Source organism: Anoplophora glabripennis, unplaced genomic scaffold (assembly GCF_000390285.2).
Source record: "Anoplophora glabripennis isolate ALB-LARVAE unplaced genomic scaffold, Agla_2.0 scaffold1310, whole genome shotgun sequence".
Classification (NCBI taxonomy): Eukaryota; Metazoa; Arthropoda; class Insecta; order Coleoptera; family Cerambycidae; genus Anoplophora; species Anoplophora glabripennis.
In genome coordinates, this window is record NW_019417417.1 from 44,309 (window position 1) to 57,909 (window position 13,601).

At 34.1% G+C, this 13,601-nt stretch overlaps 1 protein-coding gene across 1 annotated transcript in view; it reads right to left on the minus strand.

Annotated features, from left to right (window-relative positions):
• LOC108914574 (TWiK family of potassium channels protein 7) overlaps positions 1-10,961 on the minus strand; it is a 22,872-nt gene extending 11,911 nt beyond the window's left edge. Inside the window, exons 1-5 of the mRNA XM_018720408.1 lie at positions 10,806-10,961; positions 6,771-7,044; positions 5,586-5,754; positions 4,380-4,561; positions 957-1,177 (exon numbers count right to left, since the gene is read on the minus strand). Of these exons, the coding sequence (XP_018575924.1) occupies positions 957-1,177; positions 4,380-4,561; positions 5,586-5,754; positions 6,771-7,044; positions 10,806-10,961 (1,002 nt within the window). The remainder of the gene's footprint in view (positions 1-956; positions 1,178-4,379; positions 4,562-5,585; positions 5,755-6,770; positions 7,045-10,805) is intronic.
• Positions 10,962-13,601: the final 2,640 nt, after the last annotated feature.

Genomic DNA, 13,601 nt, shown 5'->3' on the forward strand with positions numbered 1-13,601 from the left:
TTTTTGCAATAACTTTTTTGTTTATTAACCGATTTTAATTTAACCAGTCTCATTTTGTAGATAATTTTACTCCCTATAAGCTGTCTGAGAGTCACTTTTCGCTAAAATTGATGGTTTTCCCTGCAAAGTGAAAAAACTGTTTTCCTCACTTATTTGTTTAAATAGAAAAGTTAGCTAATAAAAGTTTTTGACTCACGAGACGAGAGATGTCTTGTATTATGTTCCTTAAGACAATTTTACAATAATCTAGCGGATAGGACTTTTTTCGAGTTTCTCTTTTATTTTCGCTAATTTTCCTGGTGTACTATGTTTCGGTGTGAACTTACAAAAATTTACGTATTTATAAATCCAGCCAAAATAAGACTAAAATTAAGTGTTAAGTTTAAAAAATAATCATGTAGGTATTTATACATATCTTTGAAATAATTTAAAGTATCAAACTGATTTTCGGCTAAGGTGTATCACTTACTTCTAGGTTATTAAAATAATATAACATTTGGTTTGGTTTAAAATTAGGTAAGCCTTTGGTCAGATCGTGTTGAATACCTTCCTAACTTTCAAGGAAAATGAAAGAGAATTTATAGCTCCAGCACACTTATTGTCCAACAGATTAGTATCCAATTATATGACAAATTACAGATCAAAACTGTAGTAACAATTATTATAATATTAAAATTAATATAACAACATGAGAAATCTAAAAATACATATACACAAGAAATACAAAATTTAGTGGAAAATTATAAATATATCTACATATAGAAAATCAACAATTAATATTTTCTGCAGCAATAAGAAACATGTATTAATATCACAATTACTGCTCATTTTATTAAACATGACATACAGGGTGTTCCTAAATATTATGAACAAATAGATATTACGTATTCTATACTACGTATAGGTCCGTGCAAAAAAATTAGTGAAATTAAAATCAACCAAGCAATAGTACCTACCACAGTAAGAACTTTCATTAAATCCTGCTGAAATGCAAGTACATCAAGACCAGGTGCATTATCAGCTAGTTTTCTAAAATTTTCTGCCAAAGGACCTCTCAAAGCTTGTAATTGTCTCCAGGATTTAGCGTATTGTCGACGAACTAATTCGATAATGGTAGAAGTTAACGCCAAACCAACCAGAATGTATAATGTGCACAGTAGCATATATTTGGGCTGCTCTGAAAAAAAAATCAGTAGGACAGTAAAGATTTCAACTTAAATCATATTTTGTGTAAAGCTTATCGTATACTGAAAGAAATACCCATTGTTCATTCTTAGGTTATAAACGACATTATAAGAACATTGTATTTTATATGACAGATGTGAATATTAAAATGCGTATTGCTATCATAAATATACAGGGTGTTTCAGTCATAATGTCATTAATTTTAACAACGTATTCGGAAGGACTATTAATAAGCTAATAAATAGAGCATTAATAGCAGTATTTCCAAGTTTTTTTTTTTTTTGAAAATGGCGCATTTATTTAGCAATCGCGAATATTATGATATGCTCATAATTTATGGCGAAGCAAACAAAAATGCCCACAGAACTTCTCAAGTGTCCCGTACTACAAGATATCCTGAACGACGTGCCCTCGCACCGCGAACATTTGTTGCTGTAGCGCAAAGAGTTTTGGACACCGGTGAAGTACAACCGTGTCGAGGTCGCGACGATGGCCCACTAAGAATCTTAAATGTCGAGGAGATGATTTTAGATCTCATCGAAGAAAATCCGCATCGTAGCACCAGATATATCGCACAGCAAGTAAATATTTCACATCCCGTTGTGTGGCGGATATTACAAGAAGCTCCGTTGTACCCATTTCATATTCAACGTGTTCAAGGGCTTACTCCTTAAGATTTTCCACTACGTTGAGGTTTTTGCGAATGAGTGCTTCTTCAGGAACATGCAAGAAATCCTCAATTTACAACGCAAATACAGATGAAGTATGTTTCAGTCGAAATGGTGTACATAATGTCCACAACATTCACCACAGGACTATCGAAAATCCACACGAAATACGTCCCGGTGCCTTTTAGAAACTGTTTTCAGTGAACATGTAGGCAGGTATCGTTAATGACACTTTAATAGGAACTTTTGACTTGCCTAGACGCATAGACGGTACGTCATATCTAGATTTTTTGCAAAATCGCTTGCCGGAGTTTTTGAAAGACGTGCCATTAAATGTTCGGCAAAATATGTAGTTACTGTAAGACGGAGCTCCCGCTCACTTTTTTCGAGGAGTGCGCGACTTTCTAAACATTACTTTTCCCGATGGCTGGATAGGCTGCGATAACCTTAGATGTCCCCCCGGTCCCCGAACCTCCACTCTTTAGACTTCTTTTTGTGGGAATATGTGAAAAGTGTTGTGTATTCCACGGAAGTGCGTGGCATCGACCAACTGTGACATCGTATTGCCGGAGCCTGTAATGCGATTCGAGTGCGTGGCAATGTTGCAACGCCGCTTTCGAGTGAATTGAATACGTCGCGTTGAAGCTGGTGTGCATGCAAATAGTGGGTACATCGAACATTTTCTATGAAAATCAGCAGTTCTCAAAAAGTGGCTCTTTGCAATGTTGACGTAAGTCAGATTTTAAAATTGCATTATACTCAACACAAATCCATGTATTTACCTAATTTTGACATAACGGACCCTATATAGTAAATATAATAGACTGTCAGTAACAATAATATTACATGTTCATTATATGTTTTCAGTTTTTTTTATCAAATAATTAACAAAAATATTAGATTAAGTTAGATTAGACCAGGTAACATTTAGCTAAATTGCATGTACATACATATATCATAATTATGTATATGTATAGGTACCAGTGGCGGCCCGTGGGTTGGAATATAGGAGGGGCGCATTTTGAAAAGAGGACGTACATCATAAGAGCTGCGAAAAATTTTAAGGAATTTGAAGGTCATTGTGTTTTGCAAGTACCCCAAAATGAATACTGTCAGTGTGTACAGTAGCTACTTAGATACAATGCGAGAAATAAAATTCCAACGTGTGGGGGCTGAAGTGGATAATCGATCAACCAACCCAGTTAGGATATAATTATGTAGATTACTGTAATAGTTCATTCTGTATAGTTTTTGAAGTTCCTTTAAAAACATGGGCATCACTAAGATGTTTATCTAAAACGGGATCAATTTTTGCACTATAGTCTATCAGTTCTAAAAATACCCCTTTGTTTACCGAGTCACTTTTTTTATTATGTCCACGAAGAGAAAGGTTACATGTACCACATAGTTTTAAGATATTTAAAATTTTTGAAAGAAGCAATCGATTTTTCTTAACTGTTTCGTTATGACTATTTACTATTTATTTGTTCTGCATAAGCACTATTTAAACAAGAAGCAATATTTACTCTTCCTAAAAGTAAAAAACTCACCAACTTATTTTTGTGTTTAGGAGAATTTTCATGTTTCTTAATTTTAATTTCTAAATGTTTCAAGTCAGAAACTCCAGTTTTCGTCCAGTTTTCTTCGCCTCCTCCAAACAATAAACATACAAAACAAAAAAATCTATTTGTTTGGTCACAACCACACAACCACAGGGTCTTATCATAAATGTTTTTATCAAATTTGCGAAAGCCGGCCCACTTTTTGCACTCTTTCTGCACCTCAACTAAATTCAACACTGGCGTTGGACGTCCGTTATTTTTCAATTCGACTTTTTCCTCTAAACTTAAATTACTAATAACAAGTTTTTTTATTTCACAAACCCTCATTTTAAACTTAAACTTATAAAATATAATGTCTTAAAAAGCGCCAAAGCAAAAACAAAACACATATAACCACACTTCAGTGATACGGGTTACTGCCTCATGGAGTCCCAAAACAAAGCGCGCGAGCCTATCGTCGCCTATCCCCTCCACGTGCCAATTTGTCCAATCATATGTAAAAATATGCTTGCACGATGGACTCAGATTTCACGGTCCGCGATGGAGTGGGGATTGCGCGCGCGGTTAAACATAACTCTTTGGTACGATCATAGATGGCAGATGGCATTAATCTGAGCTACGTTCACGGAGTACATGCACTTTATGCAACCAACCTAACATCCAAGAGATATTGAATGCATGCTATTTAGATTTCTTATTGATTTAAATAAATACATTATTTTAAGTTTATAGTTTGAAAATATCTGGGGGGCGGAGTCCCAGAGTCGTCCTTCACGAGCCGCCACTGATAGGTACTATTGCATATTTGCAACCGACTCTTCAAAATATCCGTGCGATCTCTTAACGCTGCTTTATGCGCATTTATTATTATCTAATCCGTTGTTAATATATGTACTTTACTCTGAGTAAATTATGGATAATGTTCAGTTTAATATTAAATTGATTTTATTATGAAATAACTTACTTGGAACAATATCTCCAAATCCAATTGTAGTCATCGTAATGAAACAAAAATAAAATCCTTCGAAAAATGTCCAATCTTCCTCCCATATGACAAATAGTCCGGCTCCAGCTGCTAAATATACGAACAGGAAGCACACGGACCAAAGTGCATAAGAAGATGTCCGTCGAGCCACCATCGCATTCCTGAAAAAGTAAAACAGCATTAGTAGTTGATTGTCATAGTGATCTAGAAAAATTGAATTGTAACCATAATGTTAACAAGCATTATCATATTGTATTTGGGACACTATTTACAAAAGTCAAAATATTTCATCTAATTGAAAAACGTATATTTCTCACCATAAAAATTTTCAACTCACTATTACTGACTTTATAGAATGCTAGTTCAGGTCAGCAGACAAATGTTCATTTTGCCCATTATAAGTACTAGGTACACGTTACTGGTCTACCCAATATTATTGTTTTATAATAATCAAGTTTAATTGTCTGCAATGTAGTAACTGGAACTAACACTGGCATATTGTGACTTCAGATACTATGAAATAAATAATGACTATTATAATTATTTTCAGGCGTGCCGACTTCAATTCAATGACACTTTCGACTAACGTATCTGAGAAATAATCGACGTTCTACCAATCCGGCTGGACGTAAAGCAACATATTTTCGAGAAAAACTTGATTTTGGTTGGTATTGGGAATTTTTATAACTGTATTAAGGTGTATTTCACATCTTCAACATTATCAATTGTTAAATTGACTAATTCGTCAGAGCGGCATGCGCCTGCAACCCCAATATTAGGATGACCTATAAAGAAGTTATTTTACAATGTTCTTTTATTTTTAAAACGTGTATACCTTCATCACTAAATATAAATTATCAGATGCAATATTCAAAAAGCAATCAACTTGCTCCTTTGTAAAAACTCGCGATTTTTTCGGTACATATTCCTCCTTTTGTCTCTTGAGAAAAGCACGTAACTTTGAATATTTGCTTCTTTATATTTAATGTTTACCGCAACATTGCATATTGTGACCAAAGCGCTGACGGCTTCATTTTAATTGTTAAGTTTGAGAAATATACCTTCTGACTGAATACAACTTAATGTTATTTTGCACCAATCCATAAAACATAGTATTTTTGTATATGTATACAAATTTTTCTGTTTGTTTTTTTCAGTGGATCTTGAGTTTATAAATATACTTACTTAAGACTAGGAGGTAGAGGAGGAAAATGTCGAAATAAAGTGGAAACTGCAGAAGCAAATAAACGTCCCCAGTCTGCAATTACTGTTAGAGTTAAAGGTATTCCAACAAGGGCAAAAACTACACAGAAAGCACGTCCTTCAGTTGTAACTGGAACAATATTTCCGTAACCTACAGAAGAACGTAAACAAATTACAACTAGAAGAGAAAACACTATTATTTTCAATTTAAAATGTATTTGTTGGTATTGTTTTTAAATTATATTACAATTTATTTAAAATATTTCATTTCATGATCTTTTTAGATTTTGAAACAAGATTCTATAAAATTTTTGGTCACCCTGTATACGTAACAGATTAAGATTATATGTATTTTAAATAGTTTTAAAACTTCTACCGCGACCTATACAGTGTGGACCCTTTTAGTGATGCATGTATTGGTATCATGGAAACTATAAGAGGTAGAAAAATGGTTAAATGGAGAAAGTTTTAGACAGTTCTGTTGCTAACTTAATAGCGCTTGCAGAGCGGTCAGAGCTCTTTAGGTTTTTGAGTTATTTTGAAAAATAGTAAATGTGGCGTTTCGAAAATCGTCTGTAACTTTTTTATTTAGAAGAATTTTTAAAATCTGTGGACACTTTTCACAGCAAGTTTTTTCGAGGAATTTCATTGCGACGTTTCGAAAAACTGTCATCAACTTTAATTTTTCTTATAGGGGCCATATTGAATTTTAAGCTAAGCTAATACAGAATTTGTTTGGCTATAATATAAGTAAGAAAAAAAAATTAAAAACAACCTAAAAATCAATACCTTTTTTAATATTTTTAATAAATTTCGCAACACTACATAATTTTTAGAAACTATTATAGAATAGTCTCAAATTTTTTAAAAGCGTACAGAATTACATTGTAATTAGGTAGGTACTAGTACCATAACAATTCGAAATACATTGTACCTACTTTAATCATATTTTTGACTACTTGGAATGGGAGTGTTTCATAAAAACATATGGTTATATTTTAACATATTATTATTATTATCAATATAAAAGAAATCCGCTTTAATTTTTTTGTTATAGGTTCTTTCATATCTCGAATATGGTGAACAAACCTGTACATCAATCGTAATTAGTTGGAACCACTAATCACCATTAAAAATATCTTCTTATGGAAAAGACCCAATACTCACCTATAGTAGTTAACACAGTAGAAGAGAAAAATACTGCTTTAAGGGTGGTCCACTTTACCATGTCGCCCTGTGGAAACCGAGGTATACCAGCCATAAAAGAATCTTGAAGAATACGCTCATATTTAATGAGTTCATTAGAAATTAAATAATTCGAATTTGGCGACCCTGTAGTATTTCCTATAAATTCTATTAGTTGTTGCCTTTCCCGCAATATTGTTCTATTAAAATATTTTATTCTTGACACTTCAGCAGGGTACTCAAATCGCCTAAAAACCTAGAAAAAAAATAACTTGTTAATATATTTCTTATTATTTTATTACAGAAATGTAATACCCGAGCAAAATTTAAAATTTACATTTTTTAACATTGAATAAATTTTTTGCAACAAATTTGAATATTTGAAAATGTTAACATATTTTCACATAAAACGTTATCGTTATAAAAAGTCAATTTCATTTTGATTATCCTCTTAAAAGAAAAGATTTCATAAAAAAGAAAGTTTATTACAGCCGTCTTTCCTTTAAATTATAAGGATTTGTCAACAATGCATGCCGCAGTTCCCAAATATGTATGCGCTATGACTAACGCATTCCATTGTTTGAGGTCACATTAGCTTGTCCAGTGGCGGAATAAAAAAAAGTTAAAAAAATTCAATTTTAGGACGGTATTTGAAAAAACGATCTTATGATAGGTACTTGTTTATAAAGATCAAAGGTAACGATCCAATATCATTTTTTCATGGTTAGTTAATTTCTTCACAATGTTTGAACATTAGTTAAAAATTCAGTTTTCAATAAATCTATCTAAGAAACTAATTATATATCAAAATAAAGATGTTAGCTCATATGCACAAATCGTAATACATGCTCGTGAAGTGTTTGATCAATTTCATCTAGCCGGTGAGTCGCACAAACGTGAGAGAATGCGCACTATATACAGTGTGATGATAAAGTTTGGAACAAAATTCAACTTTTATACTGAGTGATTTAAAAAAAAACGCCGAGACAGATCGATTTTGTTCTCGGGAGGGGCATCTTTTAAGAGGATTCAGTTGTATACAGGGTGACCCAGAAAGCTGGATTGCCAATAAATTTGTGTTTTCTTATGGAGCACCCTGTATATTTTTTCATATTCGGATAAAGCTACAGTGATGCAAGGTTTGATGGGTCTATCTCAAATAACGAACGAGATATTGCGAGAAAATGACATTCATTTCAAAAAATTATTTAATGCAATTTTTCATAAAAGAAACTGTAGGTACTTGGAAACGAAACAAATGCAAATAATTTACGAAAAAAAAGGAAAAAAGTTTCCAAGTTTAGCAACAAACGTTAGGGTTCTTTTTGTTGGCACTCGGGTCACTGATAAAAATTACTAAATTTCGTTTTTTTTTTTTTGGTCTTTGCTGACTGCCGTCCCAGAGTAACGTGTACAACGAAGACCACAGATTCGTGGACCCAAAATCGGCAGATTTAGGCTAATTTACCTATATCCGAAATTGCTTCGTTTGACCGCCAGATGGCCTCAAAGTTCGTGAAAACTTTTTAAATTTTGTAAATAATTCGAATACGTATTAATCAATTTTGATTATTTTTAAGCAGTGGACTTTAGCTTTCAATCTACACATTTTGGTGTTATACAGAGTGCTTTTTAAAACTTGCAACTCCTACAAAATTGATATACAGTGACAATATTCGTTCATAACTTTTCCTCTTTCGGGCAATAAAGACAACTATTTTTTATTTGATAGGTGATACCATTTGGAAGTTTCTGGACGTCTTGTAGAATTTTAATTAAAAAAATTTTGCGTACAAAAAAATATTTTTTAAATGTTATCTTGTCAACCATTTACTACAATACTTAACAAAGTGCTAGTTGGCTTGATTTTATAGGCCATGTACAAAAATATCATTGCTGTCAAGTTAAATTTTGTTGAAGTTGTCGAAGGGAATTGTCGTCATTCATTAATCATGGCATATACAAATTCAGAGCAAATTGACATGATAATGGTGTTAGGTTTCTGTCAAGTGAACTGCCGACAAAGTGTGAGAGTGTATAGTGAGCGTTATCCAAATAGGCAGGTGCCAGGTGCCAGGTGCCAGGTGCCTTACTACCAAACATTTTCAAACATTGAGAGACGTCTTCGCGAACATGGTTCTTTTGCCAGCCGAACTGTTGATCGTGGATGTTTACGCTGGAGCCGCTAGAGCTGAACACGAGGAACAGATTCTGGATGCAATTGTTCAAAAATCAAAAGAGCAGTACTAGGCGATTGAGAGTCTCAAAAAGTGGTGTGAATCACACTTTGAGGAAGCAATTATTGCACCGTATCACATCCAGTCTGTACAAAATCATCTACAGCAGAATTTAAATATCCGTATGGTTTTATGCAGGTTCATTCACCAACAAAGAATCCATGTCTGAACTTCCACGAAAAAAAATCCTTTTTACTGATAGGGCCTGTTTTATCAGAAGCAGAATAATAAATATTCACAATGAGCATGAATTTCGAATCAATGTTTGGTTGGGGATCATTGATATTATTATTGGGCCTGTTATTCTACCTAATAGACTAAATGGAGAATTTTATTTAGAATTTTGGCAAAACTCTTTACCCGAGTTATTGGAAGATGCGCCGTTATTACTCAGAGCTAACATGTGGTTTATGCATGATGGCGTTCCACCATATGTCACTGTAAACGTCCGGCACTCTGAAAACAACAGCGTATGCTTCCATATCTAACACAGAAGAGTTATGTATATTCAAAATGCCATAAACGTTTTTAAAAAAGAGTGCGCTGACGGCATTGAATGAAATTTACTGCAGCGTATTCACTTAATTAGACCGTTTATTGAATGCAATATTAACCCCCTGGTTTTAACTAGTGGCGTACTACTGAGGGTGCCGCTCTATTTTCTCAAGAAAAAAATTCACCACTGGCAGTTTTTTAGAGAAATAATGTTACATTCAGGTACTTTCACGTTAACCGAATGAAAACTGTTTCTTGGTGTTTTTTAATAATAATAGCAGCCGTTTAAGAGATATTTGGGCTTGTTTTTATGTTTTAGTGAATTTCCTAATAAATTTATTTGTTTATTTGATTAAAAAAACTCCTGGTTTTAACCAGTGACGTGCTACAAAACGTCCGCCAACTTTTTTCACCGGCGGTTTTTTGTAGAAATAACATTATTTCTAGAAAAAGTATCAAACTAAATAAAATAACATTAGCAAATAGGTTGAATAAGTAATTGAGTAACGAGTCCTACAACAATTATTCAAAACGAAGTCCTTTCACATCGATACACTTTTGACATCTTCTAATCTATTTATAGAGGAGCCTATCATGACATGATTTTCCCTGAAGAGATTACAATTTTTCACTATTCTTTGCCACAAATCGTCTCGTGTTCATAAGCCCAAGAAGGACTGCAGCTTCAGAAATAAATAAACAAAGCTAGTTATAATACTAAAACAAGATCATTGTAAAGCTTACTAACTGATAATGCAGACAAAAGAATCAATTTTTACAGATGGATTTTAAACAAATATTGTGGACTGAATTTGAAGTGAAGTAAATTATCTCCTAAACGGCTGCTCTACTATTAAAAAACCCCAAGTAACACTTTTAATTAATTTAATGTAACAGTACCTGAATTTTAACATTCTTTCTACAAAAAAATCGCCAGTGGCGTATTCTTTCTTGGGAAAATGTGGCGGCCCCTCCAGTAGCACGCCACTGGTTAAAGCCACAAGGTTAATATTAAATTCAGTAAAAGGTCTAATTAAGTGAAAACGCTGTAGTAAATTTAATTCAATTTCGTCAGTGCATTATGAAGATATGGCACAAAAAATTTATTTTATTGTAAACTTTAACAACCTGTATCTCGAATACCGTGTACCGCAGGAAAAAAGTTTACAGAGCAAACTCAACTTATTTTTTGGTAATGAACCTATTCATGTAATTTCTGTATTTAAAGTTTGTATATTATCAGCCTGTTGATTATTTTAATGTACTTCTAAAAAATTCTACATACCAAACCACCTGCCAGTGTGTACCCCATAAGGGTAACCAAAAGTCCCACATGTTGAAGCCCGGATTTAAGTTTTACTGTTTTCCACCAATTTCTAATGCGCGATTTTACGTCCATGGTACAACTAATATAAATTCGAGTTTGAACTAAATTTTCCATGTTGATTGCCTAGTGGTATATTTAGAAACACTTAAACAAAAACGTAAAAACAAATATCACATGACTAATTCTTTATTCTCCTTCATCCTAGATCCAACTACATCGCAGTCGTCGCGGCGTTCTTGGAAAATCCATGAACAGAGAATTATTATATGCGCGTTTATACACTAAGACGCTATCTATTGCCATAACAGGGCCTACATTTTTAATTGGTTCTAATTTTAGTTGGATACATTTTTTGAGATATCCTGCAAACGTACAAATGATTGGTTTTCAATGACTGACGAAGAGTTATTTGCAATAGGTATATAAATGAATATTTTATGAAAATACTGTTTGTCATCTCTATGGTATATGTATGTATATAGTGTGCCAATAAAAACTTGGGAAAATATCGGAATTCAAAGAAAAATAAAAAACCTGAGACATGTCGATTTTCAAGGGGACACGTGATGGCGTAAGTTTTGGTGTCTTGGAAGCTACCCCGTAGGCAGGGGCGTAAAATACCTTTAAACTTTAAATGGCACCTCTATGAGTGACACCTCATTTTAAAGCTTTTTCAATTCTGCTCTAATACGACTTTTTAAATTTTTGGATATGACAATAAAATCATCACTTAAAGAACAAGACAAAATATCAGTGAATGAAAGAAGGTGATTTTATTAAGTGTTCAAATTGGTTTCCCTCCGCTTCCATACAATAACAAAATCTTTAGTTCACTTCCGAACGAACATTTTGAAGCATTTCGGGCGTTATATGACGACATTCTTCAACAGCTTCTCAAGTGAGTTCGGTTGTGTTGCATAAATTTTTGACTTTAAATGTCCCCATAGCAAAAAAATTAAGTGTATTAGATCTGGCGATCTGGGATCGAGGCCATTCAATTGAACCTTTACGTCCTATCCAGTGATTTGAAAAGTTCTGATTAAGAAAATAATGCACAGCTATACGGCATAATGTGGTGAAACCACACATTCTCTTCTGGCAAAGCGTTGTCATCTTCCAATACTTCCACAATCATCGGATAGGTATTAGTTTCTAGTTGATTCAGATACATGTTTCCATCCAGATTTCCCGGTAGGAAGAAAGGCCAAATTTAGCAGAAGTTGTCCTTGCTTCTCAGGGCTCCCTCGAGAGATCCACATTTAAAGTAGAGTCAGTGTTCTACAAGACTACTACAAGACTTTCGGAGCAAAAGAGCTTGCTCCGACATTGTCGTACGAGGTAAGATGTATCCCTGCGACGCGACATCCAGTGCTACGAGGATTGGTGCCCTCGAAGGTACAACAAATAAATAAGATCGTAATTATACGATCACCGCCTAAGTGGTCCATATTTAGAAAGTTTAACCCGACACGGCGCTCAACGTGGGGCTCGACATTCTTCGTCGAGATCTCCTCCACGAGCTCATGTCCTAGGCCATATCCACCACAGACTACAGTCTTCTGAGAATATACTGCGACCTGGCGTCCCTAGTGACGATTCACTTGAACTCCGTGCGTCTCTATCGCGGACCCAGGTCAAAGGAACTGACATCCCACATCATAGGTCACGATATGGCGCCCGACGTGGAGCTCGATTAGAACTCCCGATGTCTCCACCAAGAACCCATGTCGACCAAACACAATCTTCCGATCATATTATACGACATGGCGCTCGACGTGGGGCTCGAAGTCCTGCTTCGACGTCTTTGCGGCGAGCCCACGTTGTCGATTCTCCCAATAAATCTCAAATATTAGGCACATCGGATCAAAGAACACGGCATTTCCAAGTGGTTTTTAGGTATTTGGTGCATTTACTTTTAACCTGAAGTACACTCGACGCAAGATAAAGGTTTCCAACCTAAAAGGCATACTACTTTTTAAGGGGTAAGCCGGTGGACTATTAATAGGAATTTTGGGAGGCATCAATAATTATTAGGGGCGTGTCATATTTTTTTTATGTATGCACGTGTGTAACGACATAACAAAAAATTGCAGGCCTGAGGGCCTTTCGATTTGGCAAAAATAGTAACTATTAGTAGCTAATAGCAACTTAGAGTTATTCTGAGCTGATATTAGTTGCTAATAGGTACTATTTTTGTCAAAACGAAAGCCCCTCTGAAGTATATGCATTATAAAAAGAGAAGAGTATACAGGTTTTGAAATTATTTTGTCTTGCCACATTATTTTTCTTGTCCCTGAGAAAATTAATATTTTGAAATAAGAATTTGTGTAATCTTCTGCAGAAAGTAGGTAGATAGGTCATGAAGGCAACAAAATAAAAAAATATTGAAAACTACAGTTTTATTATAACATACAGTTTCGGGAGGAAACAATGGATATTGAGCATACAATATTTTAAAGAAACACACGTTTACTGACGCATGCGCATTGACAATAACGAACGAAATTATCTATCTTTGTCATAAGCATACGAGTTGTCCACAACTTCGGTACCATGAGTGCGACAAAGCGAACGTGATTTTTTATTTTTATCCTGGCAGTGTCGTAGGAGCTAAATAAAATTCAAAATATAAAAAGGTAAATAAATTTGTATCTGTCTAAAAAACAAACGTAAAAAAAATTCGAAGGCAACTTTTCATTATTTTAAATAATCAATCGAATAGTATAGAAAAAAAATTGTTTTTGTTTTGTTACA